Genomic DNA, 27,374 nt, shown 5'->3' on the forward strand with positions numbered 1-27,374 from the left:
AAGGCTATTGAAAATACGGACTGTGCTGCACATCTCAAGCACTTTCTCAACCAGCAATCGCCAACCACCAGGAAGTAACAAAGTACAGCAAACATTGAAGATGAGGCGCATCGAAAGGGATCAACATCTGTGAATTTGTGAATGTAATCTGTAACAGCGTATTAATTCAGTTAACCGTAGCTATAGGCATATTAAAATGCTCGGTATTTGTATTATGTATAATTTATTCTTAAGGTATTTGTTGATAAAAAAAACGTCTCACATGACAATGAATAAGTGTTAATAATAATCATTATTATTACCACTTTTATCAAAATAGTCGTACACTGTTTTCTACAGATACATTTTAGTCTGTTTCCCGTATTTCAGTTTCCATGCCGTCCATGGTCTAAACCCTTGCCCCCACTAGCTTAGCCTCCCACCCAATTCAAAGGGGCGTGTCTGTGATTATACCAAAATGGCGGCACGACAGACACACATGCGCAGATTAGGTTACTAGATCGAGTTAGCAAGTCTTTCGTACAATATTTAGACTGACATTATAGAGAAATACAATACTCAATGACTACATCCAAGTGCTGAACACTAAATCAAATGAAAACGCAGCGTGCTTTTTAAGTTATTGCCAGTAGTATGACACACCGCTCGCTTACCATTCAAAACCAAGCACTAATAATTTTCAAGAAAAATATACAAATAATTGACTAATTCTTATTTAAGACAGACACTGCCACGCAATGATAAACTAGAGCAGATGGAGCGTAAAAGAAAATCTTTCCGAGAAGCAGAGGTGGCGAAAACAATAGGAGCTCACCGACGTAATGCACGGTTACGTTCTGGCCTTTCTGGGGACAGTTCCCGCCTAAAAAGATAAAAACGGGCGTTAAAGTTATCTTCGTACCTGATGGAGAAAGACAACCAAACATCATATTTTACCGTTTCCTTCCTTTAGCTTCTCAACGGTAACACCCATTGTTCGCGAGAGTGACTGGGGCCTTGTCGAAGACGCTTCGCCGGGGCGGTGGCCGTGTGGGCAGACGTTTCCGGTGGGCCTGCTTCTTTTCGCATTAATAGTGCCACCATGGACGCGTCAGCGCTATCTGGAGTCCGGAGTATGAATTGCACCTACATTTTCAAATGATTTGCCCAATTAAAGGCCCAGAGACACCGGTATATGTATAAATCGGTTTTAGTTAGCTTATGGGCTTATAAATATAAATTGACGATTGAAACAACGAAAAGGAAGCTGTTGCTCTGAAAAATATAATTTAAATTTGCCGCGCAGACGAGTTTGACTGCGCCGAGCCGCCAGCCGGAAGTGACGTCTCATGACGTCTCAAGTTGTACGTGTTTAGCTTCAGTGAATGTAAACAAAAAGAGAAGAGGGGCCAGCGCGGAGACGTCGGGCCAGGCTTGCGGCCAACCCAGCTCGCCCAGCTGTGCCTTCCATTCTCCTGGCGTACGTTCGTTCGCGGGACGACAAGATGGGTTGCGTTCGCCTGATAGGATCCACGAACCGGACAGTGCGTGCCTGCTGTGTGCTCGTGTTCACAGTGGCCTGGTTGACTGTCATCTTTCCGGACTCTGCTGTGCATCGGGAGCGGCTAGCGTGAACTCTTATTGTTCATCTTCTTGTTTTATTTTTCCTGTGTTGTTTACTTGTATGTGCGTTGTGAACTCTGTCTTGTCACCCTGGGATAGTGAGAAACGTAATTTCGATCTGTCGAAGCGTGACGGGAGGGGCACAATTCAGAAAACGTGCTCAGCTCGTCGAAAAAATGCGATTTAAACCTAAACCAAACGCTGCAGATGGTCATTTCTTCATGCGCCGTGGTCAACTCGGCACTCTAAAGCCCCCTAGAGAACCTTTTACTATGCCAACCTAACCAGAGTGACGGGAGAGGCACATCTCAGAAAACGTGCTCAGCTCGTCGAGAAAATGCGATTTAAGCAATAAAATTAAAAATGCTTATAAAACCTAAACCAAACGTTGCAGGTGGTCATTTCTTCATGCGCCGTGGTCAACTCGGCACTCTAAAGCCCCCTAGAGAACCTTTTACTATGCCAACCTAACCAGAGTGACGGGAGGGGCACAATTCAGAAAACGTGCTCAGCTCAGCCCAAGTGAACTGCTAGATTCATCATATTCTGCGTCAAAAGAGGTTTCTGAATCGGATAAAATGATGCTAATATTGCCGCTAGAAACGGAGCTGTCGCTATCATCTGCCATGTTGTTTGGGTTTGTTGAGATCCGGATGTACAACTTGTGATGTCACAGTAATGGCGCCACCAGTGTGGCTGCGTGCAGAACCCGATCGATAAACTGGCATTTAATTTTAGCTTTATTCTTAGTAATCGGTGTCCATTTTTAATTTCCAATACGGCAAATGTGTTCTCTTTATACATTCTATCAAATTCCGTTCTAACTGGAAAAAAAAGGGATGTCTCTAGGCCTTTAATGTTTTCAGTTGTCATCACTCAAGTAGCGCGTGGCACACAGCTGCTCTATGGCTCAGTATTTATAGAAAAATAACGGTTGTCAATGATTTAAAACACACCAGGGATTTCTTTGATTACATCTTATATATTAAAAAGGGACAAAAATGTTCCAATACAGGAGAAAAAGCAAATCTTACTTACATGCCTTTTAACAGATTTAAAATCAGTCCACCTTAACAACTAACAGATGGATCATATGTTAAAGATAACAACCAAAACAGGTCTATCTTTTATCCTGAAACTTATTTCTTGTCCTTATTCACTTGCTGCTAAACAAAAAAATTAAATGATGGGATGATGATGCTAGGCACTTGACGAATCAGTGTTGGTTGTACTTGGAGAGCCATCGTACACATTGTTAAAGAAGGACATGTTAGATACATTTCCGTGCTCTGTGACCTGTAAGGGAACACATTTTATTATTATTATGGTTTAGAATCCCAAAGATTCTTAGCAAATCACTTGCATCTCTTCTGCAGCAAAAGAGGTCAAACACAGAGTTCTGACTGAGGACGTTGGTGTCATTTTCAGATGTCCTGAAAAAAACCAAACATTATCAAAATAGACAGTATATGTATTTTTTTCCATGTATACATGTTTTTATGAGGTATACTTTGCACAGTGCTTCCTCTTCAGTCTAAAAAGGAAAATGAAGATGACGACTCCAGCAAGGAGAGTCAGACCCACGACAAGGCCCACAGACAACATATCTGCACAAAGACAGCACCATAAAATTCAAAATGCATGCGTGTGTACATTTATCCTATTATGTGTGTCCGTGTTACTTTGTTTATCATCAACAGGGTCAACGGTGGGCTCGGAGTAGCAGGGTCCACGGATAATAGTGATATCATCAAGGGCAACATCCCCACCAGCAATCTCCCCCCTCTGATATACAAACACAAACTGGGGCACAAGACATCACAATTATTTTAGTAGAACAGCCAACCCTTTATGTGAAAAAACACGCAATGGTTACATTAGCGACATTTGTGCAAGTGACGGCTGGCGCTCATAAATAACAGGTCAAATTGTTACCCAGAATGCATCGTCGTGCTCAACGAACACACTGGCTTTCAGCCACTTGTCTCCCTTGTTTCCAATCTCGACCCACTTCTGATTGCCGTCCTCGTTACCACTGTCGTGCGTTTTTCTAGAAAAAAAATAAATCCATAAGAGGTAGACCTGCTGCTCTACTGAATGGGTCCGCCTACCTGTCATTAACATAGACTCGAAGGGTCCCTACATCAGGACCAAACATGTGGTACCAAAATGTAAGACAGTTCCCTCTAGTGGCCGGTTGGAGCACGTCACTAATGAGGAAGGAGGCGTGGCCCCACTGTCCCACCGAGCTGTCCACGAAGAGATAATAGCCTGAAAGAAAATGGTGACATTATTAAGCCTGGTATGTCCAACGCACCTGGAAAATCTTTGGGTGACCAACCATGAGGCATGTTGGTGGTGTGATCCACGGCGGGTCCCGTATTGGGGTTCGGGGAAGCTCCACTGCCGCGAAGCCAGTCATCTTGGTCCACTCCTCCACCAACATTGCTCCAGCTGCACATGTTGAGCTCAAAGTCGCAGGTGTCGTGAGGGGGACACTTGGCGTCCGACACGTGGACGTCATCAAAGGCCATGTCGCCCTCCTGGGTGGGACCGGCCTTTACGCCCTCCACAACAAGCTGAAAAATAAAAGGAGGACCTTAAGCTCAATGACCCGAGTCGGCTAACTCTGAATCATCTGCAGTTTGGCAAAAAAAGTCAATAAATGGACTTAGTAACATAAATTGGATGAAAAAAAAAAACAATATGCCTGTATGTTGGATCTAAGAGGCGACTCACCCTATACGGCTGAACCCGAGGCAGAAGCGCAGCCTGGGCGAACCTCCACAGGTTGCGCTGGTCTCCGGCCTGGGAGAAAATCAGAGCTCGTACCCCGTCTTCGCTCTGCTGATAAACGTTGAGCGTGCCAACACCTCTGCCGTACATGTGGTACCACAGCTGGACACAAGCTCCTTTTCCTAAAAAAGTGGAAGAAAACTGGAATTTAAGCTCCTCCGTTTGGAGCCAAGACTAAGGAGGGACTTACCCGGCGGGTACACAGGTGACAACATGGCGGCCGTCTGACCAAGGATGTCCTGGCTGGAAGAGGGCAGGTAGTAGTAGTGGCCCACGGGCGTGTTGGTGGTGTGGTCGCTGTCGGGGCCCGTGTTGGGGTTCAGGCTGGTGCCTGAATGTCGGATCCAGTCGGCGTCATCGGTGCTCTGCTGTTGCCAGTTGCAGCTTCCCTCCTCAAAATCACACACATCTACAAAAGACATTTACGTACATTTTTACAGACACTATTTGGTTATCATCGTTTTGGATATTTCGGTGTTGTTTTTTCGTATTGAGTTATTTTAATTCAGTACTTAGTTTAAACCACTGCATAACTGCAACAATAGGTATGTTGTATATCTCCTTCAAAGTTCCTTCACTCAATTTATTTCATGACTTAATTGATGCATTCTGCACTTTGTGGAATCTGTAATTAAAGTATCAAAGGAGTTGGCAAAACCATCACCAGAGGCGGGGCATGCCCCGGGGACAAGCGAGATGTCATCGATGGCGATGTCGCCTGCCTCGCCTCCCGCGCTCGCCTCCACGATCACCTGGTGGACCCGCTTCAGGGTCACGTGACTTTGAGCCAGCCACCACTCGTCCCCTTGGTTTCCTGATTTTTGCCACACCTACAGGAAAGGCAGAGGGCTGAGTCACTCCTTGCAATGAGGATGTGAGGAGCGATTTGTGCAACACCATAGTTTGCAACGAAACTGCACAGAGCACAAATCGCAGCCAGCTCTTTTGTAATGCGGCTGTTTCGCAACCGTGATAAAAGCATAACGCGGAGAGAGTCCATGGGAGGGTTCTGAATATTTCTCAATCCGCACCGCAGGACAGGGAAGTCATGTAACTCAACAAATAAATAGCTGAGATTTGTTATATTGATGTACAAACCCCAGTTCCAATGAAGTTGTGTAAAAAGTCAAGAAAAGCAAAATACAATGAACCTGTGTGGTTTTTACCAGTGTTTTCTCCGTTGACTCGGACGTCAGTAGGAACACTCGCAAAGAACCGACGGTGGCTCCAAACATGTGGTACCAGAACTTGAAGCAATATCCCTGTTGAACTGCAGGTGGTAGCAGTGCAGACTTGAGCTGGGCGACATGACTCTTGGCGCTTGGAAAGGAGCTCTCGATGTAGATGTACTTCCCTGTGGCACAACAATAACAACGATGAAGTGCGTATGAGATGAGATCAGGGCGGTATTCCATTTTATGCAGGTAGCGCTTCTTTCATGACACCGAAGGCTTTTTATTGATAACTTCAAATAAAGAAATGTGGCCCATGAGCACAAATGTTTGCCTAACCCTTTTTATAGTGTCAAAAGAACCTTTTCCTGTAGTGTGGTCCCCCACAGGACCGGTGTTGGGTGTCTCTGTTGGACCCAAGCCACTGAGCCAGTCCAGCTGCTCATTGGCTGCCTGCGTCCAAAGGCAAAGGCCGTCTTCAAAAGCGCAATCGAAAGCGGAGAGTGCTAAGGGGTAGGTGGCAAAAAAAAAAAAAACCTCAAGACTCCACCTGCATGTTTTAAGATAAGGACTCAGAGTGCCGTTTACCTGGGGGATGGAAAGATTGGTCGCAGTTGAGAAAGGAGATGTCATCCACGGCGACAATGCACGTTTCAGTGGCAAAAGGAGCGTCTCCCTGAGTGCCATTTTTCCAGCTACTAAATATAAGCTGAGAAAAAAGTGATGATTCATACACGACTTGATTTGAGGGTTGCATATTAAACTGTGAAAGATAGGAAAGCCACAATTGGATTTTTTTTTTATTCATTCAGTGTTTGATTGTGCAGGTGGAACTTTTATGTTAAGGCTGATTCTTTTAAAAATAAGTGTGCTGTCATTTAGCTAGTTAAATGTGTTCTCAATGATTCACAATATTTGAATGCAAGACAAGTTGGGAGAAGAAGTCGTGAGTTGGGCACCTCATAAGGTTCCAGGTGAGGCCCCAGGGGCAGAGATTCAGGCGTCCAGTGGTTGACGGTGTTGTGGCTGCGTGACCACAAGATTGCTTCACTTCCATCAGCTTGCCACGTCAGCACTCTGAGTGAGCCGGCACACTCGGCGCTGATGTGGAAGTGAAACCTGTGCGGAGGAACGAAGGAAGGAAGAAGTGTTGGATTTGTGAGGGGAGGGAGGGGTTGAGCAACTCGCCCTGGGGGGGGTATCTGACATGTCCATCTGGGTGTCAGACAAACATTTAACAACATGGATGACAGTGAACATACAGAATCTGACAGTAGGGCGACGAGGGCGGGAGACGGGGGCTCTGGAGTCGGGCCTTGTTTGGCGCCGTCACTTGACTGGAGTTGACGCTCATGAAGAAGCCTGAGAAACCAGAAAAACAGTGTCAACTCTGACTCAGAACACGACAGCTCACAAGTTGTCTCCTAATCGGCCTCCACCTGTGCGATTGGTGTGATCGGTGGGCGGCCAAGCGCCGCTGCCGGCCTTCTGCCTACGCCAGCTTCTCTGTCCTTGGCCAGAGGCCGTCCAGCCGCAGCTGTCCCTCTCAAATGTGCAAGGACCTGCAACGCGCGAGGGCCGATTGTGAGCAAGGATGCCGGGAACACCACCAGTCACGTGCTCAGAAATATCAAAGCCAGGAATGACAACAACGTAGCTGCCGTTTCCCGTTTGACGAGAGGCAGCAGGCGATTGTGATTCACTTTGTTGACGTCTGATTACAACACACCGATATTTAAAGTCAGGTGTTCGATCCAAATGTCATGTTGTGACGTATTTCCCAATAAGAAAAAAAAAATGAATGCAGCCTACCGCAGCCATCCTCATCCTCCCCCTGGGGGCAGTCCGGACGATAATCGCACTTTAAAGTGGAAAGAATGCAGATTCTCTCCGCTGAACGCCAACAATAGAACTCATTATTCTGCAATGCAACAGAAGCACAAATACACTCACATACACACACTGCGTACTTTGTTATGTCATGGGCGCCAGATGTAGCCCACCTGACACGGACCGACGGGGGCAGAGGAGGTTACAGGTGTGGTGGGAGAGGCCGAAGTGGGTGACGTGTCAGGCAGTAGGCTGTTGTCTGGGTCCAAGGCACACTCCTTGGAGAAGGACACGTCGTCCAGTGCCACGTGTCCTCTGTCACGAGCGCCTCGCTCATACCTGAAAACAATCTTAGGGAAGAATATCACATTTGTTTTATCCTTCACCAAACACTGCTTTTTTTTCTACGGTAAGTTCTAGCAAGACAAAAAAATGAAAGGTCAATACTATTATCACATGAGCAGATGTGTACATTGAGATCATATGAGCTGGCTTCTCATTCACTCACCTTGCACTTGACAGGAGAGGAGAAGGTGAAGTGTGCCCTCTGCCAGTCGTAATTATGCGACTGCGTCCTGAGCCACAGCTCGGTGTCGTCGGTACCGGAGCCGAACGTCCTAGAACGCGCAAAAAGTTTTCCTGCGGTGTCCTGCAGGCTGTAGTAGAAGAATCGGATCTGCACCGACACATAGTCATGCACAATTCACGTTATTACTCTTTAACATCAAGTTGCAAACATTGAAAATAAGAAAACAAGAAGTTGTAAAATGTGTCTCATGCATAGCTGCCAATACGTTTTGCTGCATAGGACGTCATGCAAAGTGTAAATGATTTGTCATCCTAATGAATTAATTTTTTGGGGTCACAAAATGAAACATGAATCGCAACGACACTCACCGTACAATTTGAGCTAGGAAGTAACGTTCTGGAAAGAATCTCCGATATGTGTTCCATCCCCGTGAGATGAGTCCCTGGAGTTATATAGTGACCTGAGGAAATAAAATGAGAATAAACATGAATGCAGGTTGCCGTGGCAACAACCCCCATTTCATGACCTTCAAAACAGGCTTATTATGTGGCAACTTTTTCATTCACCCGCAGCACTGTTGCGAGTATGATCCCGGGGGGGTCCGTCAGCGGGCCAGGCGTCTTGTCCTTTTCGTCGGGTCCATCTGGCTCCGGGTGAGTTCAAGTGGCTTTCAGCCCAAGAACACAGGCCTAGTTCAAAGCTGCAGCGCTCTGTCTCACCTGCTTAAGAGTCAAATGAGAAAAGTGCTTGCGAATGTTAAATATGGACAGAAAAGCCAACCGCTTCAATTGGCTGTGTTCACGTCCACAATAGCGCAAACCCCCCTTTTGTGTTTGTTTGTTTCTGGGTATGGCGCAATTTGATAGTAAAATAAAAAATAAATTAATTAATAAATTAATAAATAAAATAGTGTTTACTATATGTAATTTCTGACTTAAAGTTACAAAAGCCCCACTCACTTCTTCACTCATCCATTTGTGACGTCTTACCACAATTGCTCTCATCAGTCCAATCGCCACAGTTATCTGTGAAGTCACACACTTGTTTCTTCTCCACACACGCTTTATTACCGCAGGTAAACATATGTTCAGGGCACGTAGGTTGGGGCTCTGAAAGAAAAAAACCAGAAAAAAAACAGTGATCATGTTGTCTTCAAAAGTACACAGAGTGCCAGTACTACCTGGCAGTTGGCAGTTGGTGAAGCTAATGTCATCAACGGCAACGTGGCCCAGCTTGTCGAAAGCGCGGGTGGCTTCGAAGAAGACGGTGAAGTCCTGACGCCTTCTACCGAGCGACACCTCGCCGCGTTGCCACAAATCGGCACCGCCACCCGACTGCCACCATAGGACGGTGGTGCGAGAGCTCTCACCGAGCAGCACTTTCAACTCCTCCATGTCTGCAACAACATATATGTTTGAAGGATTTTGTTCTAAAACAACCCAAGGGTGAAGGTTAAGGTTTGCAGTTCTTCTAAAATAAATCAATATAGAAGAAAAAAACATTGAGAAGAGAAAAGTAGGCAATTTGAAGCACACATGATTGTAACGCACCTTCTCCATACATATTGTAGTAGAAGTGGAGCGTGCAGGCAGCACTGGCCTGTTTCGTCACGGGACTCTGCAAGGCGGCGGGGCTCACGTGAGCCCCGTTGTTGGGGGTCAACGCCACGTACCAGCCTGGAAGAAAAAGGATTTGATGTCAAAATTCATTTAAATATCAGGTCTGAAACACTTTTGTTACATTTTCAAAAAAAGAACTACTCAATTCTGAGTATAGAATATTTTTACATAACTGGACTCTGAAGCACCACCTTAAATATACAAGATCGGTAAAGGCAACGAAAGAAGAGTTTGAGCATACGGCCTCACCAAGCGCCGTTCCCAGTGTGTGATCAACAGATGGTCCAGCGTTCCCAGTTCCCTTGTTTCCTCTTTCCCACTGAGCCTGGCCGACGCTGACGTCCTCCCAGCCACACGTGTGGTTTTCAAACGTGCAGCCCACAAAGGTCGAAATTGTTTCATTCACTGCGACGACAAAGTGGCTTTCCATTAAAATATATTGAGACGAAGATAAACACAAGTAAGTGAGTACCTGGACAAGGACCAAGCGTTAGACTGATGTCATCGATGGCGACGAATCCTCCATCGTTTGTCTGTGCTTCGATCAGCAACTAAACATAATGCGAGAGTTCATCTGCAGCATTTTTACCAAACGAAATTAGGTCAGCATCAATGTCCAGTTCAGGCTACCTGGAAAGGTTTGATTTGGTCTAAACTTTGAGAGAAGTGGATCCAACGGTGTTCAGTGCTGTGGTTTCTCTGGAAAATCACTTCGTCTTCCGACGGGCCCGAGTGAACCAGCACGCGTAAAGTCCCGTAATCGCTGAAATTCATAATTTTTTGTCAGTCTAGGAAACATGAATATTTTTCCATTTCATTTTTTTAATATATGTGTGTGCATATGAGTGTGTTCGAGCACTGAACTCTGACCCAGAGGTTCTGTTGCTTTGTACAAACCGAAGCCCGTGATTGTGTGCAGAATTTGAGGAAGTCCTCGCAAATGTCAAACGCAGCTCGGAGGTTGCTTTTGCTTTTCTGCTGACCTGTTCTTGTTATACCACAGCGTGAGGCAGGATGGCCCATCTTTGATCCATTCTGACGCTATGGCGCTGGCGTGTGGTGATAAGCTCAACAAGAACCGACCTGAAAGCAAATGATTCCATTCTTACACCATTTGATTGGATCGTCACACACTCCCACGTAATCCTTTTGTTTGGTACAGGGAGGAGGTGACCACGGGACGTACAGTAAATTGGGAGTAGGTCATTGCAATAAATATATCGTGACAACAATTAATCATCTGTTGCACATTTTGTTCCCACGATACGAGACTCAACATTCAATATCAACGCGAAGGGTATTGTATATTTTTGGAACGGCATTTACGCAAACAGTCTCGCGGTTTGAAGACACGGGTAAACAAAGCCAGACTCTACCTTCAGGGGATTCGTGGGTGTGGTCTGCAGATGGACCCCGATAGCCGCCATTTGCTAGCACCCAGCCGTGTCCGTCGTCAGCGAGCCCGTTGAGCCAGTTGCAAGGCCCCGACTCAAAGTCACAGTTGACAATCGGAGAGCAAGCCCCCGTCGTCACGGAAAAATCATCGAGTTGGACAGTGGAAAATACGCCTGCTTCGTGGGTTGCCCTAAACACCACCTTGGGAGAGTAGAACAGAACCACTACACCAGCATCGTACCAAAATGGAAGCAGATCAGTCTCAAGGCCTTACGTTGAACTTTGTCGGTCCAAACACCGTGAGCTCTGCAACCTCCCAGTCGGAAGAGGGCGCTCCAGACCGCCGCCAAAGGGCCTCACTCAGATCCCCGCTCCGCACGTGGACAGACAGTGTGTTAGATGCCCCGGCGGGTAGCCGGTACCTGGTGGAACACGTGACGAGCGTTTAATTCTTTTCATCGTGCGACATGCGGTGTGTAAAAGGTTAAACGTTGCCCTGCGGACTCACCAGAATCGTGCACACATTTCCACAGGTGAAGTGATGACAGGTGACAAAAGCTGAGCGACCTCAGGTTGGGAAGACTTGGACATGAGCACGGTCATATAGTAACCTAAAAGAAAGAGCCTGTTATCTTTTCCTGAACTGCCTGTGAGTGGAAATTTGACCGTTATCGGATTATATGATGATTGTTTATTGCAATGATGGCCTTTGCCTGCTCCTTTATGGTTTTATTGATTCCACTCACCATTGACAGTTCCATACGTGTGATCTACATGGCCTCTTTTGCGGCCCCAACGACCCAAGTGACCGACATCGTTCTCAAAGCCGCACTGGTCGGAATCAAATCCGCAAAGATCTGAAAGTCGTGTAGAAGAAAATGAATGCTGGGAACTTGAAATTTGTTGCGAAAACGCAGTACGCACATACTCTGAATCTGGCAGGCCCCGTTCCTCACGGTGACGTCATCAAGAGCAATAAATCCCTCGCTGCTGTTGTTTCTGTAGCCGGTGAACATCACCTGTAAAAAGGAAAAAACAGGATATCAGTCACGTTTGTGATGGCCGCCGCACTTCAGCTAAATCCTTACCTGCGTCATTTGGTCCATGTCGATGGTTACTTGAGCATTGATCCATTCTGGGTTCTGCGTCCCTCTGCGAGTCCAAACCAAAGCGTTGGAGGTTTTCTATTCAAGAAGAAAACTATTGACTCACACGTCGCAAGCGTGGCGAAGGTTGCACAAGGCAACTTACTGTCTTAACCAGCAGCTCAATGGTGGCTACCGAAGGCCCAAACATGTAATACCAGAACCCAACGCAGATTTTGGATGTCAAATGGCTGACGGCAGCAGAGAGGCTTGCTCGCTTACTGTCACTGAATCCAGACCCATTAATAATTAGATAAAATCCTTGGAAATGAAAAACAAGAGCAAAAGTTTGATTATTTCCACTTGTTGATATCGCTCGCTCTTATTCGAACAAAATGTTACGTTGTATCTTTCCCATTTATTAAGGAAAGCACGTTATGTATACATTTGCAGTGCGTACCTTGATTATTTCCGACACTGTGGTCATACAGAGGTCCGTCCCAAGGCTGGTTCACTTGCAGTCCTCTACTGAGAGTCCAGTCGAAATCATCATCAACCTCTTGGAGCAAGTTACACAGACCTATGTGCAAAAGATGTGTTTGGATTCACGTGGACAAGTATGCTCACAATCAAATTCAATCACGGCAAGGTTACGCTCGATGCCGAAAGCAGATCTCTAGTCACCTTGTTCAAAAGTGCAGTGCACGCCGTAGTCCGGAGTAGCCGTGGTGGTAACTGGATTCGGGGTGGTGCTGGGGATGCTATCATGACAAGATTTGTTTCTTATGATGTGGAGATCATCAAGGGAAAAGCTTGAATCCTCAGAGGGTGGACTGCTGGCTTGCAGGATAATCTGTGGGATGGATATGATTCATGCACAAAGTTCACCTGAGTTATTTAGCCCTTAAATGGCTTACCTGGTGAGGTCCCAATGCACTGTAATCAACCTTATCTTGGATCCAACTGGAATTCATGAAACCACGTGTGGCCCAAATCTGCTGTAGGCCATCGGTCTCGTTCACAAATATAGTCAGCGTAACATCTGACGGCTCTGAAATCCATATTTGTATTCATCTTCAAACTAAGGTGGACATCACTACAGAGGTTGGGCTTACTGTTAGTTCCCCAGCCTTCAGCGCGGTGCCAGAACTCAAGACAGGCTTGCTCTACAGACTCCATCCATTCGCTCTCCAGTCGAGCCACTTCCTCCCTGTCGGACTTGAAGGGCCTGTAATAGACAAAGTGGCCTCAAGCCACAAGGGAACAAGGAAAATCTTTTTAAACCTCCCAAAAAAACATCCATTTAGATTCAAGCATCCAATATTGTGTTGGAGACTTTATGGTCTTCTCTCTTTTAGGGCACCTTCCTCTCTTACCAAGAGCAGACATTGTGGTGTGGTCCTTTGTTGGGACCAACAGGCCTCCGCTGCTTCCGGAGAGCCAGTCCCAGTTGACACTGGAGTTTGCCGGAGCGTTATTCACCCAACCACACAAGTCCATCTCAAAGTCACAAAAACCTAAAGGAAAAAAAATAAAAACGCATTATTGTTGTGTTTATGTAAATTGTTATTTTGCTTGTCGTCACTAACCTTCTGGAGGACAAGCCCCATTCTGAAGCGTCATGTCATCAATGGCGATGTCTCGCCTCAGCCCATCACCTGTCACTGCTTCAAATATCACCTGCCACGGCAACACATATTTTCCCCAACATTTTTTAATCTCCTTTCACTTGACTAACTTATTACAAAATGATTTCAAATAAAAATGTTTCTTTCCATCTCCGGTTGACGATGCCTACCTTATAAGGAGCATCGGGGTTAAGCAGAGAGACTCGTCCATGCCTCCAGCGACTCCCTTGATTGCCACTTCTGCTCCAAAGCTTGACGAATGTCTCAGCGGTCCAAAGATAAACGTTGAGTTGGCCCACAGCTTCACCCTCCATGTAGTACCAGAACATTAAGCATTCGCCGTCAGGCGGGGTGGCCTCCATCGGCACAGTCGCGATTTGACCTCTGGAACCCGGCGCCTGTCTCCATAACTGAGCACTGAGGTAACACCCTGCAGGTGTGACGGAGTAGCAGGTTCTTATGAGTGAATATGCATCATTGCATGTAGTGCCGGGGTTCTAACCGTGCTCTGTTCCCAGGGTGTGGTCCGTGTGGGGGCCCGAAGAGTTGGCAGGCTGGGATGTCCCGTTGATTCGACCCCAGCCAAAGTCGGCCGTCGGAACGGGCTGCAGACCGCAGAGGGAGCCCTGGAAGGTGCACTCTCGCTCGGCCGGACAAGAGCCAGTCTCTTTAGTGGACACCATGATGTCATCTATGGAAATGGTGCCTTGCTCACCACCCACCACTGCTTCAATGATGAACTGGAGAACCGCGAGAAACCTCATCATTTGACAAAAATGAATGCTTAGTTTTCATTGATGCTGTTACAACTATAGAAGCCTCCACGCTGTGGATTAGAGATTGCAAGGGCCTAAGTACAAAAGAAGGAACCTGTATGTGTTCGTCACTGGAGAAGGTAAGATCAGCAAATCTCCATTTGTTTCCCTGAGTGCCACTCCTTATCCACACAATGTCCTCAGCTTGACCAGGTCGCCTCACGATGAACTTGAGTGAACCTGTTGATGAAGACAGTTGCAGCCCTGTTGATTTGTAGCCTCATGGAGATTCCAAAATCAAGGATTTCGGAAGGGATGCCTACCAATGCTGTTGCCAAAAATGTGGTAGCGAAAGTTCACGCAAATAACCCGGCCGGTGGCGAAGCCGACCAATCTCGCCACAGATGAGACGTTAAGGCCAGGTCGGCTGGAGACGAGCATGTAAGAACCTGCGGGTGAAAGGCAGTAAGTTCAAGTCTATGCAGCAATGTGGAAGCTAATCATACAAACCGTTGCCTTGGTGGTGTTGATATCCCCCACGTACTCGTTGCCACAGGATGCTGGCGCTGTAGTCATGGTACCAGGAACAGGTGTCTTTTTCAAAATGGCAGGAAAGCTTCTCAGACCCTGGAGGGACGTCTCCCTCTGCGCACTTGTCGAAGCTGACGTCATCCAGCATCACATCTGTGGATCCATGGAAAGGACAATCGAAGGAAAACTGGAGCTGTTCGAGTCAGATGGTAGCTGTGAGATTTTTTTTGGCCCTATTCTGTACACAATTTAATGATGCCCGTCAATACCTTGTACCCTCCGGGCCGATTGCCAATGAGAGTCCGGGCATTCTGCCAGCCGTCCGTCGGACTCGCAGTCTTCAGCAGTTCCTCTTTAGCTATCCCTCGAACCATGACGACATGGATGAATGAGGGTGAGATGGAGGTTTCATCACGAATATGGTACCAAAAGCTGAAATCACATTCGACAAACTGCCTGGCATCATCAGTGATTCAAGTTTGTCATTGTCAAATTGCAGGAGTACCTGAGTTGGCAGCCCACGGCTGCCCTTTTAGCAAAGGAATATTCCAAAATTGCCTTGGAGGTTATAAAACTACATTTTTGCTCGCCATCAATATACATGACGTGGCCTGTAGAAAACAAACGACAAGCTCGTTAAGACAAACGTAAAACGATTGGCTGATGGAAACAGACTTTACCCCAAGGGCTGCCCGAGGTATGGTCTTGTCCTGGTACCAAGGTGACGTTGGCCCACTGCCTGGTCCAAGCGTACTTGGTGGAGCTGTTCCAACCACACGAGTGAGCCTCAAAATCACATGAGCCTTGAAGGAGGGAAGTTCAAGTAAAGAATTTGCCATTTCAAATGAGACGAGGGTGCAAGGCTTACCACAAAAGGACTCGTCCGAGCCATCCTTGCAGTCTTTCTTGAAGTCGCACACAAGTCCAGCGGGAAGGCATTCTTCGTTTACGCACTTGAACATTCCATCAGAGCACGATGATGCGGCCGTAAGATAGACTGTACATTTGCCAAAAAAAGATGAGGATTTGAGCAGTGTTTCTAAAATAAATTTGCCAGCATTTTTTTATTTAGTTTTTATCTTTTTTAATTAAATTCTAAAATTTTTTTTAATTAAATTGTTTGACTAAAAATAACGTTAAGGTGTCTGTTTTATGTCTATTATTATTGGTGATTTTATTTTATTTTTTTAAAACATGTCATTTTTCCATCTATCAAGTGAATCTTCAACTGACAGTCAACAAGTGTTAAACTTAGAAAATGCAAACTTAAAGGAATAGTTATAAAAACTCCCACAAATTGCCCCTGGAGGTCTTAAAAACCAACCGTTATAGATTAACACGGACGAGGACACCTCACCTGCAAGTAGAGCAAGCAATCTCCACATTGTGTCAGGAAAGGCGACACGGGATTTCATCCAAAGTCATTTATTGTACCCAAAGTTGCTCAAAGCTAAGACGCCGAAGAACAGTTTGTGCCGGCGTTTGCTCAAGTGCAACTTTTTATTACGCCGAGCGAGCTACGAGTCCATAATGTAAAGTCCAGAACCGAGATGACTGAATGAGCAGTGTTACGCTTCACTTTATGGCCCTCAAGTAAGAGATTTAGATCATAAGTTGTATTTGCTGGAAATAAATATTGAAAGGGATTTAAAGATGATAGATGACTTTTAAATTGCCAAATCAATTAAAACGCAAACCTGACCAATTGTCAACATCTGTGAAAAAATGTGCTCCTATTAAAAAGCAATTGGTGTCACGTCTGAACCTTTCCGGTTGACAATCCCGATCAAAGGTTTGCATGTGTTCCCTCAGGTCACGTATCGCAAAAGGGATCGGTGATAAGAACCTGAAAGGGAAAAGTGCTGATTGCAAACAATTTCTACAAACAAGTGGAGCCATCACATTTCAGCACCAGGGAGGAAGTGAAAATGCAAAATGCTATGATAGATGTTTGAGAGCGTTAACTTGTGAATGACCCAAAACAGGATCTTATGTTGCTACACACAACAACGTGTTCTCTTTATCAGCGACAATCGACACAGTCAACACGAGATGAGGCGGGATGGCCGTTTGAATAAAAATGAATGCTGCAATTCTCAGAATAAGGTGGGAAGTGGAGCACCTGACACTCTTCTCCCGCTTGTAGAAGCCATAGACGTTTTTTTTTTTTAATGAACTAATCTGGTCATCTGATTGCGAGATGATCTGCAGCAGTATCCTGCTTTGCTAATTTCTGTATAAAAGGCAGACAAATTTTCAATTTAATGTAGCAATTTAGGAAAAAAAATGCAAAATAAATTTCTGTCATTTTTTCATTCATTTTTTGTTTTTCTAGCACCCTAAAAATGACATTCAACTGTGCTGCGTTGGTAAATAAGAGGAGGGGATATCCAGCAGGAAGTCAGCTGAATCTGTCCAGAGGAAGTTTCAATTTAAAAAAAAAAAAAAAAAGTCCACAAAAGCTTGCCTGGAAATAATTGATAAATAAAAAAACAAAACTCAAGGTATGCACCTTAGAAATCTTAGAAAAGATCGAAAACCTTAATTTGTATTATTATTCAGAATTTTTTTTTTCGAATGAGAGCACCTAGAACATATTCACTCCTTCATTCATCTTTCGAAGCACTCGTCCTCACTGCAAAGAAAATGTTTCACTTGACTTTTCGTGAAGCAAAGTAACTAAGAACCTCATACAAACAAGCACAACTGCAAAAAAAAAAAAAAGGAGTTGCGCCATGTTTATAACTGAATTGCGTTATTACACAATCAAAGTGACTTTTATCCACATTTTTTGAGTCGATGATGAGCGGCACGTAGCGGAGCGCTCTACTGGATTGTGACTGATGCGTCACGTTTAGCATAAACGTCTTACACATCATTTTTTTTTCCCTCGCTGCAGGACAGGAAGTGAACGGGGCCACTTTCTCAATGAAACCAGTCTAAGAAAAAAAAAAAAAAGGGGGTCAGTTCTTGTTAAGAATTCTTCCTTTCCATGATCACGCTCAGAAGTCCGCTGCTTGCAACGCACGGGCCACGTCTGCTCATCGGAACAATGTCGAAGGGTGGAATAGCGCTCGCTGCCGTCGCGATTCTTGTACCGATGTCTTTCTGCTTGAAATTGGATGGTAAAGTATTGCTATGCGGTTCTTCGATCGTGTCATTAAAATCAAATGTTGACAATTTTACAGGCATGTGATGTTGCACTGTTTGGCTTTCCCAATGCAGATTCTTCATTCACGCTGTATAACAAAGCTTTGAGCTCATGCCTACTCAAAAGGTCCTCCCGCTGCCAGGACATGCGCTGGACGAGCGGCAACCGCATTTTTGTCACCTCCACCAAAAAGTGCCTGGGGTCGCAGGGCAAGAGTGTAGGCAGCGAGGTCAACACGTATGACTGCGACGACAGGAGCGACCTGCAAAAGTGGGAGTGCATTAATGGAACACTGCTGGCACTAAAAAACCAAAAGCCGGAGCTCTTCATCGAGCTCAAGTCGGATGGAGGCATCGCGCTTTCCAGGACCACGGGACCCGGCAACAGCTTCACCATCACCGGGACGGGCAACGGCGCCTGCTCCAGAACGCACAGAGGTACGCCGAGCTTGCACTTATTTTCGTTTTTACTTTTTTTTTTTTTAATACTGCCACCTGTTTCAAAGTTTAAAATACTGGAATTCTTTTAAAATGTATATAAAAGTTAAAAAAAAAAAGACTTTTCCCCCTCTTATTTTTGCCTTCCTTTTTGTTACATTGTTTTGGTTACATTTTTTAATTTAACCCCCTTTAAAATTTTGCAATGTAGAAAAATATTATCTTTTTAAATAAACAATTTTTGCTTTTATTTATATTATTTTGACTTCCATCAAAGTTAAAAAAAAAAATTCATTTTAAATTCGGTTAGTTAATTTAATTTTTATAGCAGGTGTGTTAGTTTTTTTTTCCCACTTCGTTTTAGTTTAGTTTTCACGAGTTTTCATCTTATTTTTTATTTTATATATATTGCTTATTCGTCAAAAGCAAGATTCAAAGTCAAAGTTCACTAAATATTGTGCAATGAAGTAAACTACAATTCTCAAAGAGCGGAATGACCTTCCTTAGTCGGTGCAAATTTTAGGTTACCTCCGTCTGCTTTAGATGGATGTCTGTCCGGTCTCTTATGCTGACCATGCACGTTTTTGACTCCTGCAGAAATGAACAAAATATGCACAAGTGAGACAGTGTTCATAATGTGGCAATCTTTTCTTCACCTTTGCAGTATTGTACTCCATTGACGGCAACGCGTACGGAAAGCCGTGCATGTTCCCCTTCCTGTATAAAGATCGCTGGTTTGGAGACTGTACGGCGTACGACTCCTCCATTAAGCGCCCCTGGTGTGCCATCCAGACCAAATATGAACACGAGCAGTGGGGATACTGCCCGTCCACATGTGAGTCAAATTGAGTCTCAGATTCATGGCATTTCCATTCATTTCAATGGGAAAGGATGATTTGAAATAGACTATTTGAATAAAAGTCTCATTTCAAATGCCCAGCTACAGAATACTGGAAGAAGAATCACATCACAGGATCTTACTACCAGCTCAACGCTCAGGCGGTCCTGACTTGGGCAGAGGCTGACGAAAGCTGTAAACAGCAGGGGGCCACCCTGGTCAGCGTCACTGATACCAACGAGCAAGCTTTTATCTCAGGTAAGCGCGACCAGCTCTCCATTAGTTGGATGTCATTCTTCCTGAGACGCTCTTGTGATGGTTGCGATTAAGCAATACAAATGAGGAACAGCTCGAGGGAATGAAGGAAAAAAAAAACCCCAAAAAAAACAGGAACAACCTCTTCACCCTGTCCTTTTCTCACAGCACTATTAGGAAATACGAAGAATAAGCTTTGGATCGGGCTGGTCCTGAACCCGGATCATGGTTGGCAGTGGACGGATAACAAGCCCATGCGATTCCTGAGATGGGCGAGTGGTAAGTATGCGGCTCAGGCAAAACAAGGCTTGGGGACATTGGGTTAGGCTGTTGCTCTCGTTTTAGGGTTCCCGCTTCCCCATCCGGGTCACAATTGCGCACTTCTGGACTCGGCTGGGCAGCATAGTTGGGAAACTTTCCCCTGCTCAAAGAAGATTGGCTATATCTGCTACAAACCTGGAGCCCCGCCTCTTCCGCCACAGGGTACGCCGTCAATTGCCTTTACGTGTGAAGCGTGACTGATTTCATATCGACATATTTTCCTTCCCTGTTTTCAGTTGAGCAAGGATTCTGTTCAAGTCCCTGGATTCCGTACAACGGCCACTGCTTCCACCTACTTCGGACCCCCAAAACGTGGTCTGACGCGCAGAAGGACTGTCGCAAGGAGGAGGGGGAGCTGGTGAGCATGCGCAACATAGAAGACCACAGCTTCATTGTCTCTCAACTGGGATACGGTGGGTGAAGGCTATACTTGCTAGCAGCAGTTACTATATACAAATGACCTTTCTTAATTGTTGTGTTCCAAATTTTAGAAAAAAATGTGTTGGAAATAAAAGGGGGATTTGCACTCATTGTATGCAGCCTCCACCGACGAGCTCTGGATCGGCCTGAACGACAGGAGGACCGAGGGCCTGTTCGAGTGGAGCGACCAGACCTCGGTCTTCTTCACCAGCTGGGAGTACGGAGAACCAACACTCTTGACGGACAGCGAGGACTGCGTTCTCATTCGGGGAGAGGTGATTATAATTATAATTTAAAATTATGATTTTTTTAAATCCGTTTTTTTTCATCTAATTTGCATCCCACAGAATGGCAACTGGGCCGACCGCTCCTGTGAGGAGAAACACGGCTTCATCTGTATGAAGCAGAGCAGCACACACCACCAGCCAGATGAAGTCCATATGGATATCGGCTGCAAAACTGTGAGTTACGTTTCTGTGATCTTTGGGGTTTTAATCCAACTAGGGTAAAAGTGTCTTTCACGAAAACATTTTGACTGGCGTCAATGTTCTCCAGGGTTGGAAACGACATGGCTCCTACTGCTACTTTGTGGGAACGGAGACCAAAACATTTGACGAAGCCAAGAGTGACTGCAAGGCAACAGACTCCTACTTGGCGGATGTGTCCAACGGGTGAGTGGTTACAATAAGAAGTGGTATTTTGCTCATTTAAAAAATGTTTTGTTTTTTGGGTGAAAAGGCTGGAACGGATTAATGGCATTTCCATTCATTTCAATGGGGAAGAATGATTTGATGTTGAGTAGGAGTGTTTTGAGTTCATCCTTGAACAAGCAATGTGCAGTACAATGTGTAATACTGTATGAATGTACTGTATATGTCTCCAGGGTGGACAACGCCTTCTTGATCAGCTTGGTGGGGGCACGGCCTGAGAAGTACTTTTGGCTGGGCCTCTCAAACCAGAAGAACAAGGATGAGTTTGTGTGGACCAATGACAACGCCGTCAGGTTTACTCACTGGAATAACGAGATGCCAGGTACGTCTTTTATCACGAGTGGAGATTTTTGTTTACAGTGGAACCTACGTTTCATGGAGCATTTGTTTATGTTCCATTACTCTCTATGCCGTCACTAAAGGTGGTGGACAAGGCTGTGTGGCCATGACAACTGGTATTCTTGCTGGCCTGTGGGATCTGCTGCCCTGCGACAACAAGGAGAAGTACATTTGCAAGCATCTGGCCGAGGGGGCCGTCTTGACGCCGCCCCCGCCTACCCTCAGCCCCCCTCAGTGTGCAGAGGGCTGGATACGAGTAGGAACGAGAAACATCTGCTCAAAGGTTTGTCTCCAAAATGGAGAATTTGTAACACTCCAAGTTGTTCAAGCTATTCATCAAAAATGGCTCGTTCTCCAGTTCTTCACAGGTCCTCGTTCATTCGAGAAGACCTGGTATGAGGCCAGAGATTTCTGTCGGGCCATCGGAGGAGATCTCCTCAGCATCCACAGTGCCTCTGAGCTGTTTGTGGGACGGTATGGCATACTACAGCAGGAGTCACATGTCAAATTCGTTACTAATCAAACACGTATGGAATGTGGAACATATTTGGGTTACGTTTTGTGATTTCTATTTGCCGCAGCCACGGAAAGGCCTGGATTGGACTTCATATTGCTGATCCGACTGCAGGTTATGTCTGGAGTGATGGATCCCCGGTAAGGACTACAAAAATTGGAGAATAATTACTGTTGATTGGCTCAATCAAATCAATTACTTTTGACACCTGTATTTATTATTTGAAGAATTATATTAGAGGATATACATACATATGTATATATAAAATAATAAAATATATATAATTATAAATAATACAATTTTCCAATTACAGTTGTTTTTTGTTACACCCCTAATGGATATATCGCATTTATTTTTTTCTACAGGTAAACTTCCTACATTGGCAGGAAGGCGAGCCAAATAATTTTCAAAATTCTGAATCTTGTGCCGAGTTCCGCATCTATCGAGCTGATGACACGGGCTCGTGGAACGACGTGCACTGTGAGAGCTACAACGACTGGCTTTGCGAGATCCGCACGGGTAACGAACGCGCCAGAATGATTGTTTTACCCAACACCAAGCGGGTACACTGTTGTTCAGCTACAAATGAGTCATTTGTCTTTGAATCACAGGAGTGACTCCCAAGGCACCTCCGAATGACACTGCCGCCGGTAACTAGACACTCAGTAGACATCGGAATACACACGTAGCGGTTGGGTCGTGTCCTCAATTTGTCTGTCTCAGCAGAATTTAACACAACCTCGGACGGTTGGCTCGAATGGCGAGGGAGTCAGTACTACATTAACCGAGTCTCAATGGCCATGGAAGACGCTCGCCATTACTGCAAGCAGCACCACGGTGACTTGGTGACAATCAACAGCGAAGCGGAAAACATTTTCATATGGAAACAGGTGAGGATCCTTACAGTGGCCGAGTGAATTCTAAACTAGAAAAGCTGACTTCTTTTTTTTTTTTTGCAGGTTTCCAGAAGCTATGGGACCTACTACATTGGTTTATCAGTAGACTTGGATGGCTCATTTTGGTTAGTGAGAAATGTGCAAAAGCAAGAAAATAAAAAGTGGTGAAGCGTAATGCTCCTTTTTTTGGGTCTCATTCAAGGTGGATGGATGGGACTTCAGTGGGCTACCAAAGATGGGACGAGAACCAACCGAATCAAAATACCTACGATGAGAACTGTGTCGCTATGTCCTATTTCATGGGTGAGTAACTCATGGGAAGTTGACTAGTGTATAGAGACAAAAGTATTCAGTACAACAAGATTAGTACCACCTGCTAGGAAGAAGAAAGAGAAGATAAAAAAAATATATATATCAAAAACTGACCTGATCCGATTTTCTTTCTATCCGTGTTTGCAGGCTTGTGGCGCGGCTTCAACTGCGGTGAGGAGCATCAGTTCATTTGTAAACGCAGGGCGACGGCACTTGTCAACACCACCGCAGCTCCTACCGTTGCACCAAAAGGCGGCTGTCCACTCAAGTGGACCAAGTTTGACTCCAGGGTAAGGACATCGCTGTCCTTCAATATGGTGGAACTTCTTAAAGTTGGAGGGTTGAACCGTTTGGACTTCCACCTGAAATAATTGATTTTTATCTATTAAGCACATCTTGACACAAATGATTGCATCACTAAAGGCGTGTCTAAAAGTAGTCCTGGCTTTTACGTTACCAGTGCTACAGCATCAACAGTAATCGCAAGACCACCTGGGAAGAGGCGAGGAAACAGTGCTACTCCATGGGTGGCAATTTAGTCTCCATTCCAACGAGGCGGGAGCAAGGTGCGCTGGTATTTCACATGACATACAGCAAGTGCAATAGTTCATGAACGGTCAAGAAATGCTTTTCTTTGAAAATATGCAGCTTATTTAGTCACCAAAATGGCGGAAGTGGCAGCGGACCTGTGGATCGGTCTGAACAGTTTAAAACAAGATGCGTTTTTTTGGAGCGATGGAAAACCCAGGCGATACACCAACTGGGGCTACTCCGTAAGTGTAAATACTCCATTTACATCCATGGAATATAATTTGGCTGATTTGTATCTAAAAATTTCAACTCAATATTCAGGTACATCGACGTCGCCCGGGGACTTTTTACCAAAGATGGAATGAGGTAAACTTTCAAGACAATGTCATCGTCTGTGAAATACGATATAGGCAGCTGCATGGTTTCACACATACTATATATATTTGCATTTCTCTCTCTACTAGGAAAGTTGCGTCATCATGACGAACAACCCCACTAACGGAATTGGCAAATGGTTGATCAAGTCCTGCAATGACACCAATGGATTCATTTGTACCAGAAGTCTTGGTTAGTTCACTTATTTATCTCTACAAAATCGGATGTTATTTTACATCACTTTTTTTAAAGTTGACAACAAGTATTTGCTTTATTAGGATTTTTTAGGATTACAAAGTTGTCCTTGAAATACATATCCCCCTGTCAAGGGGTTGAGAATGCTTCAGTTTTCCTTGCACTCAACAGACCCGGGTCTCCCATCCCAATCCGAACCGGCCGTTTCCAACATCTTTGTATCCCTGGGAAACGACAGCGTCTTGGCCGTGCCTTTCAATATGACGTGGTATGGTGCCAAGAGCCACTGCGAGGGCAACAAAGCCAACCTGGCCAGTTTGAGGAACGAGTGGACGCTGGCCCACGTGGAGCTGTTGGCTTTAAATCTCAACTCTCCTTTGTGGATCGGACTGAACAAAGAGCAGGTGCGCCGGGCATAAAATGTCACAGTGGTCAAAAGACATTTCACGTTGGTAAATAATGAACATCTGGCTTTCAGACTGGGGGTTATTTTCGCTACATTGATGGCTGGCACATGAATTTCGCCAGCTGGGGTGAAGGGGAACCCAGCCAATACCGGCCTTGTGCATACTTGGACGTAGATGGAAAATTCAAAACGGCCTCCTGCAATCGCACCATGTACGGTGTTTGCATGCAGTCGACAGGTGAGAGCCAATTGCATGCATGTGTGCACACACTAAGATTTTTCTCAGGCCTAATTTTTTAATGAACACTTTGGACTACTGCGCTACTGTATTTTTGGCGGACAGAGCCATACATGCCCATTTTTTACAAATAATTTCCCGTGAGAGCCATTCCATCCATCCATCCATCCATTTTCTGAACCGCTTAGTCCCCACGGGGGTCGCGGGCGTGCTGGAGCCTATCCCAGCCGTCATCGGGCAGTAGGCGGGGGACACCCTGAACTGGTTGCCAGCCAATTGCAGGGCACACAGAGACAGACAACCAATCGCACTCACACTCGGAGCCATTCCATTTTAAAAAACAACAACGATAGGCTAGATTCAATTAAATGCATGTATCTTAATTAAGACCAACGATTTTTTGAGTGTACTAATGTATTATTTTCAATAACGTCACCAAAAGAGCCATATCTGGCCCGCGAGCCATAGGTTCCCGACGTCTGGGCTAGGAGATATAATTTGAGAAAAATATATATTAAAATTCAGAAACAGTAATGTGATAACACTACCAATGACGTTAAAAAAAAGAGTAAAGTATCATAGGTCACATTTTGGAATGCTCATCGCCAATGACGACTGTTTCTCGCAGATGTGCCGCCAACACAGTCAGCCAACTACCCCGGAGTTTGCCCCGACGAAGTCATGGCTGACTACAGCCAGGGTTACACGTGGCTGCCATTTAAGAGTCACTGTTACATGTTTGTCACTGACGAAATGGAGTGGCCGGATGCAGCCACGAGCTGCGCGAGACATGGTAAGAAATAAAAGTAAAATGTTTGTTTCGAGCATGTGCGTAAAACACCGCTAACAGCCCAGTTAGCAGGTGGGTGTGTCATAAACTTACGACAAAAGACCGCCTTCCTTAAAAGTGCCCAAAAGTTGTGTGTAAAGAGAACAATTTACACGGACAATGAAGATGACATTGATACTAAAAAAGAAAGAAAGAATGTTGTAATAATATTACAGCGTCTTACCGGGTTACAGCAGTAATTAAAGAAGACAACTTTTCTTCGTTTGTGTCTGCATGACTGCATTGTACCGCCCCCTGGTGGCGGACGCACGGCAAGGACCAGCACAGTTAATTAAATTGCAAGTAAATACAAGATACACAAATAAATACATTATTTATATCTTATTTAAGATTCACGTCTTATTCAATCCAGTTTCTAATCAATGTACAATATCAGAGTGAACTTTAATGACACTTACTTTCAACTTCATCTCCATCCCCTCCTGGTGGCCCTTGAGTACATAGGTTTGCTCAACCCTGTTACCAAATTGGAAACCCATTTGAAAGACATATTAAAATGTGATCGTTTCTTGTTCTTAAGGTGGATATTTGGCCAGCATCGAAGATCCCGAGGAACAAACGTTTATTCAAAGCAATGTGGAGGTGTTCCAGGACAGCCACAGCTCCTTTTGGATAGGCCTGTACAAAACGCACAAAGGTACATTTTGCATGCATTTGTGGGTCACTTCATAAAGTAACATTAAAACATCTCATCTAAATCCTTTGTTGGTGTCAGGCACGTGGCAGTGGTTGGATAAAACCGTATTGGACTACACTAACTGGGGTGCAGAGGCTTCAGAGAGGGAGTATGGCGAGCTACAAACCTCAGATGGGCAATGGTCATCCGGCATGAAGTGGAATGACCGAGCTTACATCTGCGAAACGGCCAAAGGTAGCAACTGCCCATCTCAAAAGTGTTGGAATGCACTACTGTAAATGACTTTTGTTTTCTTATTGCCCCACAGTGATCCCCAGAGACACAGACCCCGAATATCGTAAGTAACTCCTCGTCATTATCGTTGGGATTTTTGGCTCAACCCGATGCAATAGCTGAAAGAAAAAAATTGAAAACAAAAAAATAACCCCACGATTTGACTAATTGTGTGCAGAGCCACACCAAGGTTCAGACGGCAACTTACGTGGGCACACCAGCCTGATCGTGGTGCTGATCATCACCATCACGTCCGCACTGGCCGTCCTCGCCTTCTTCCTGTACAAGAAGTCGCCACGCTCGCTGCCCACCTTCGACAACCCGCTGTACTTCGGTCGCGAGCGGACGCAGCCCGACGTGGTGGACACCAACAAACTGATGGAGAAGGCAGAGGAGGAGATCCCCGAGCCGATTATCGCCCTGTGATCCAGGCAAATCTATTCAGTATTTGTTGTTCTACTGTATATGGTATGTATTCAGTTATTTAATAATAAGTGTGAGTTTCAGTGATGGCGGCCATGTCTGACGCCACAGAACTAAACTTTTTAGGCTCTGGGACATCTCGCTGGAATTGATTGGTATCTGATTGTTATTGTTTTGTTATTCTGCAAATGAATGTACATGCTGTTCATTGCTTGAGCTAGTGAATTGTGTATAAATAGCACAGCTTTAAATGACAATTAAAGGTGGCTTTCAATGTCTCTTGGCGCTATACCCTCCCTCTCTGTGTTCCT

At 45.2% G+C, this 27,374-nt stretch overlaps 3 protein-coding genes across 6 annotated transcripts in view; 1 reads left to right on the plus strand and 2 right to left on the minus strand.

Moving 5' to 3' along the window:
• Positions 1 to 1,084, minus strand: part of LOC148387076 (uncharacterized) — a 2,423-nt gene extending 1,339 nt beyond the window's left edge. Inside the window, exons 1-2 of the mRNA XM_088396740.1 lie at positions 937 to 1,084; positions 815 to 862 (exon numbers count right to left, since the gene is read on the minus strand). Coding sequence (XP_088252866.1) covers positions 815 to 862; positions 937 to 973 — 85 coding nt within the window. The 5' untranslated portion in view covers positions 974 to 1,084. The remainder of the gene's footprint in view (positions 1 to 814; positions 863 to 936) is intronic.
• A 1,480-nt stretch (positions 1,085 to 2,564) lies between these two features.
• Positions 2,565 to 26,341, minus strand: LOC148387077 (MAM and LDL-receptor class A domain-containing protein 1). Of its 4 annotated transcripts, XM_088396660.1 has the most exons (55): positions 25,764 to 26,341; positions 23,374 to 23,497; positions 23,250 to 23,301; positions 19,059 to 19,121; positions 16,300 to 18,355; positions 15,811 to 15,939; positions 15,623 to 15,745; positions 15,448 to 15,553; positions 15,212 to 15,374; positions 14,922 to 15,135; positions 14,735 to 14,860; positions 14,527 to 14,651; positions 14,159 to 14,396; positions 13,827 to 14,086; positions 13,618 to 13,708; positions 13,405 to 13,545; positions 13,144 to 13,275; positions 12,946 to 13,079; positions 12,713 to 12,881; positions 12,489 to 12,608; positions 12,195 to 12,349; positions 12,032 to 12,127; positions 11,872 to 11,962; positions 11,690 to 11,800; positions 11,452 to 11,554; positions 11,218 to 11,365; positions 10,925 to 11,144; positions 10,532 to 10,631; positions 10,179 to 10,311; positions 10,021 to 10,099; positions 9,798 to 9,953; positions 9,480 to 9,605; positions 9,110 to 9,325; positions 8,919 to 9,038; positions 8,496 to 8,651; positions 8,298 to 8,389; positions 7,909 to 8,076; positions 7,574 to 7,750; positions 7,383 to 7,491; positions 7,010 to 7,132; positions 6,833 to 6,932; positions 6,530 to 6,689; positions 6,159 to 6,279; positions 5,933 to 6,076; positions 5,565 to 5,752; positions 5,063 to 5,228; positions 4,589 to 4,807; positions 4,342 to 4,520; positions 3,944 to 4,181; positions 3,714 to 3,873; positions 3,538 to 3,652; positions 3,285 to 3,405; positions 3,113 to 3,209; positions 2,966 to 3,035; positions 2,565 to 2,898 (listed from the first exon to the last, which is right to left on the minus strand). In XM_088396660.1, exons 5-55 carry the CDS (start codon positions 16,355 to 16,357, stop codon positions 2,803 to 2,805), a joined length of 7,182 nt encoding a protein of 2,393 aa, XP_088252786.1. In that variant the 5' UTR covers positions 16,358 to 18,355; positions 19,059 to 19,121; positions 23,250 to 23,301; positions 23,374 to 23,497; positions 25,764 to 26,341; the 3' UTR covers positions 2,565 to 2,802. The 4 variants fall into 4 exon arrangements, with proteins under 4 accessions (XP_088252786.1, XP_088252788.1, XP_088252789.1 ...); XM_088396662.1 differs by lacking the exon at positions 16,300 to 18,355 and having other exon boundaries at positions 25,894 to 26,341; XM_088396663.1 differs by lacking the exon at positions 16,300 to 18,355 and having other exon boundaries at positions 25,764 to 25,773.
• mrc1b (mannose receptor, C type 1b) lies at positions 17,900 to 27,341 on the plus strand. Its single transcript, XM_088396675.1, has 31 exons — positions 17,900 to 18,067; positions 18,168 to 18,530; positions 19,195 to 19,365; positions 19,471 to 19,626; positions 19,792 to 19,902; positions 19,969 to 20,106; positions 20,181 to 20,357; positions 20,485 to 20,639; positions 20,712 to 20,825; positions 20,920 to 21,035; positions 21,248 to 21,396; positions 21,497 to 21,696; positions 21,772 to 21,887; positions 21,995 to 22,067; positions 22,293 to 22,446; positions 22,539 to 22,577; positions 22,654 to 22,817; positions 22,887 to 22,948; positions 23,026 to 23,126; positions 23,283 to 23,425; positions 23,596 to 23,701; positions 23,784 to 23,908; positions 23,988 to 24,032; positions 24,131 to 24,233; positions 24,408 to 24,640; positions 24,715 to 24,880; positions 25,509 to 25,673; positions 26,251 to 26,367; positions 26,446 to 26,601; positions 26,675 to 26,704; positions 26,819 to 27,341. The coding sequence occupies exons 1-31, from the start codon at positions 17,935 to 17,937 to the stop codon at positions 27,064 to 27,066; spliced, it is 4,329 nt and encodes a 1,442-aa protein (XP_088252801.1). The 5' UTR covers positions 17,900 to 17,934; the 3' UTR covers positions 27,067 to 27,341.
• The last annotated feature ends 33 nt before the right edge of the window (positions 27,342 to 27,374 follow it).

This window comes from Syngnathus floridae, chromosome 14 (assembly GCF_059516105.1).
Source record: "Syngnathus floridae isolate MCC-2025c chromosome 14, RoL_Sflo_1.0, whole genome shotgun sequence".
Classification (NCBI taxonomy): Eukaryota; Metazoa; Chordata; class Actinopteri; order Syngnathiformes; family Syngnathidae; genus Syngnathus; species Syngnathus floridae.